Source organism: Fulmarus glacialis, unplaced genomic scaffold (genome assembly GCF_000690835.1).
Source record: "Fulmarus glacialis isolate BGI_N327 unplaced genomic scaffold, ASM69083v1 scaffold32402, whole genome shotgun sequence".
Lineage (NCBI taxonomy): Eukaryota > Metazoa > Chordata > Aves > Procellariiformes > Procellariidae > Fulmarus > Fulmarus glacialis.
The window spans coordinates 585-2,998 of NW_009200279.1; the positions used below are offsets into that span (position 1 = coordinate 585).

At 63.5% G+C, this 2,414-nt stretch overlaps 1 protein-coding gene across 1 annotated transcript in view; it reads right to left on the reverse strand.

Moving 5' to 3' along the window:
- LDB1 (LIM domain binding 1) overlaps nucleotides 1-2,414 on the reverse strand; it is a 3,530-nt gene that overhangs the window by 474 nt on the left and 642 nt on the right. The window contains exons 2-8 of the mRNA XM_009573554.1: nucleotides 2,341-2,385; nucleotides 2,040-2,115; nucleotides 1,586-1,688; nucleotides 1,202-1,374; nucleotides 845-967; nucleotides 621-704; nucleotides 200-314 (exon numbers count right to left, since the gene is read on the reverse strand). Of these exons, the coding sequence (XP_009571849.1) occupies nucleotides 200-314; nucleotides 621-704; nucleotides 845-967; nucleotides 1,202-1,374; nucleotides 1,586-1,688; nucleotides 2,040-2,115; nucleotides 2,341-2,385 (719 nt within the window). The remainder of the gene's footprint in view (nucleotides 1-199; nucleotides 315-620; nucleotides 705-844; nucleotides 968-1,201; nucleotides 1,375-1,585; nucleotides 1,689-2,039; nucleotides 2,116-2,340; nucleotides 2,386-2,414) is intronic.

Genomic DNA, 2,414 nt, shown 5'->3' on the forward strand with positions numbered 1-2,414 from the left:
CCCCCCCTGGCCCAGGCGGAAGGGCAGGCCAGCAGAGAAGGAAGCTGGCTTGCCTGACTTGCCGCCCCCAGCCTCACCAGACGAGGCCAGGGACAGGCTCTGGGGCTGGGAGAAGCCTGCGCCGAGGGCAGGGCCTGAGCGGGCAGCCCCGGAGACCCGCAGGCAGCACAGCAGGCAGCATGAGACTCACCAGGCGGAGCGACCATCCGCTGCCACTTCTGGAAGAGGCAAGTCTTGAGGCAGTCCCGGGGACTGAGGCTGTAGGTCTTGTGCCGTGACATGAGCTCCTGCATTGGTTCTAGGATTACACAGAGCTGCAGGGATCAGAGAGACATGGGGTTAGATTGCGATGCTCCAGACCCCAGCAAAAGCCCCTCTGTCAGGCAGCCATCTGCGCTGCACCGACCCAAGCTGTGCTGAGAGCCTGCAGGCTCTGGCAGACCCGCTGCCCCACGGCTCTCTGCAGCCCATCTGCAATATCCCTCTTGCAGAGCCTGCCCCGCTGCCCCCCGCACCCCAGGGTAGCCAGCCATCGGGCAGCTGAGAGCACAAGACGTGGCCACCCTAGGCCCCTGCCCCAGGAGCAGAGCTGCGTCCCCCCCCTCTCCCCGCACGCTTACTCGGAGGTAGTTGAGTGTGGAGTTTGAGAGCCCACAGCGGGTGATGTTCTTGGATAACTGGTCCAGCATCTGGGGGTCCTGTGCCTAGGAGCAAGAGGGACAGACGGCTCAGCTGCATCCCAGCTGGTGACGGCCATCCTGTGCCCCAGCCTGCGCAGCAGGGAGAGGAGCTCAGCAGCCCTGTGTCACTCGTGCCCCGGGGGACCTCCCGGAGCAGTACTCACATGCATGGCAAGGATGCTGCGGGGGATGAGCTCTCGATGCTGGCGGATGCTGAAATGCCACGTCTTTATCCTCATCATGTCGTCGAACATGAACTCCAGGTAGAGCCGCCCCTCCACACACACCTGGGCAGGGCACAGGGTCAGGCACAGGCTGTCGCCACTTCGCCCAGCCCAGATCCTCTGGGAACCCACTGCACTGGGACACCCTCCCAAGCTTGCCCCTGCCTGCCATGAGACTCGGCACAAGCCAAACCCACAACCCACGAGCCCACAACGGCCCCGTGGGACCGCAGCCACTGCAAGGGCACACTGGACCAAGGCACGAGGGGCAGGAGAAGCTGCGGGCGCAGATGGTACCTGGGTGAACATGGGCTTGCCGTGCTGGGTGACCATGGTGCACTGGTCACAGTCCAGCGAGACGAAGTTGTTGTGGAAGGACTCCTTGGGGTGTTTGAGCACGTAGTAGAGCTCTGTGGCCCCCCCTTCAAAGATGCTGCGGAAGTAACGGGGAATCAGAGTCCGGCCGATCGCTGGAGCGGGAGAAGGAGAAAGATAGTGTCAGTGACCTGGCTCACTCAGACATGCCTTGGGGCTGCACGGGGAGAGGGTTCCCCAGTTCCCACTGGCTGGAGGCAGCTGAGTTCCCAACACCCTGCCCGCATACCCCCGCACAGCGCAACCCCCGCATCTCCTGCCGGAGAAGCAATGCCCTGGGGAAGGAGGGCTCAAGCTGTTACTCACTGTATCTCTTTGGTCCATCCTCCAAGCAGAAAGTGATTGTTAACATGGCGTCATCCTCAAAGAACTCCGTGGTGAAGGCGTCCCACCACAGATTGTCACATTCCTGGGGGCAGTGGAGAGATGCCAGGTTACGGGGAGGGGAAACAGACAGACAGACAGCTGCTGGCTGCCAGGCGCAGCAGCCACACGCTCAGCCCCAGAAGGGCTGTGCTCTTGGCTGAGCAGTCGGACACAGGGATGATGAACCCTGTCCCATGGCCAAGCGAGGGACAAGGTGCTTGGGGGACCTGCACAGCAGGACAGGACCCTGCTGCCAAGGGGATCCTCCTAGAGCCAAGGCAGCTTGCGAGGGCAGGCAGCGCAGAGGACCCCATCCCCAAAACGCACACCTGGGAGCATCCCCCCATCCCTGGCCACCTCTCGCTCCCCCAGCTCCGCTCCCCCAGCTCCCCACCTCTGTCCAATTCTGCAGCCGCTTGTTGAGCTCAAATATCCTGTAGTCGGTCTGGTTCCCATACGGCGTGTGCCTCCTGCCCAGAGAGCAGAGCAAGCAGTCAGAGGGGGAGGCAGCCTCGGGGTGGGGAGGGGTCCCGAGCCCACAGCGGGGGATGCACAGCCCCTCCAGGGATGGGCAGAGTCCGAGCAACCCCCTCGCAAACCCCTGTGGCCAGCAGCATGTCAGCCCTGTTGAGGCATCCCTGCCGCAGGCACGAGCTCCCCTCCCAGCGGGGTCCCCGCCAGACCCCCACGCTTACCCGATTCCAGGCTCCAGGTATGTTGGTGGGTACATGGGAGTAGGTCTGGGGGGGCAAAGAAACACAGGCAGGGG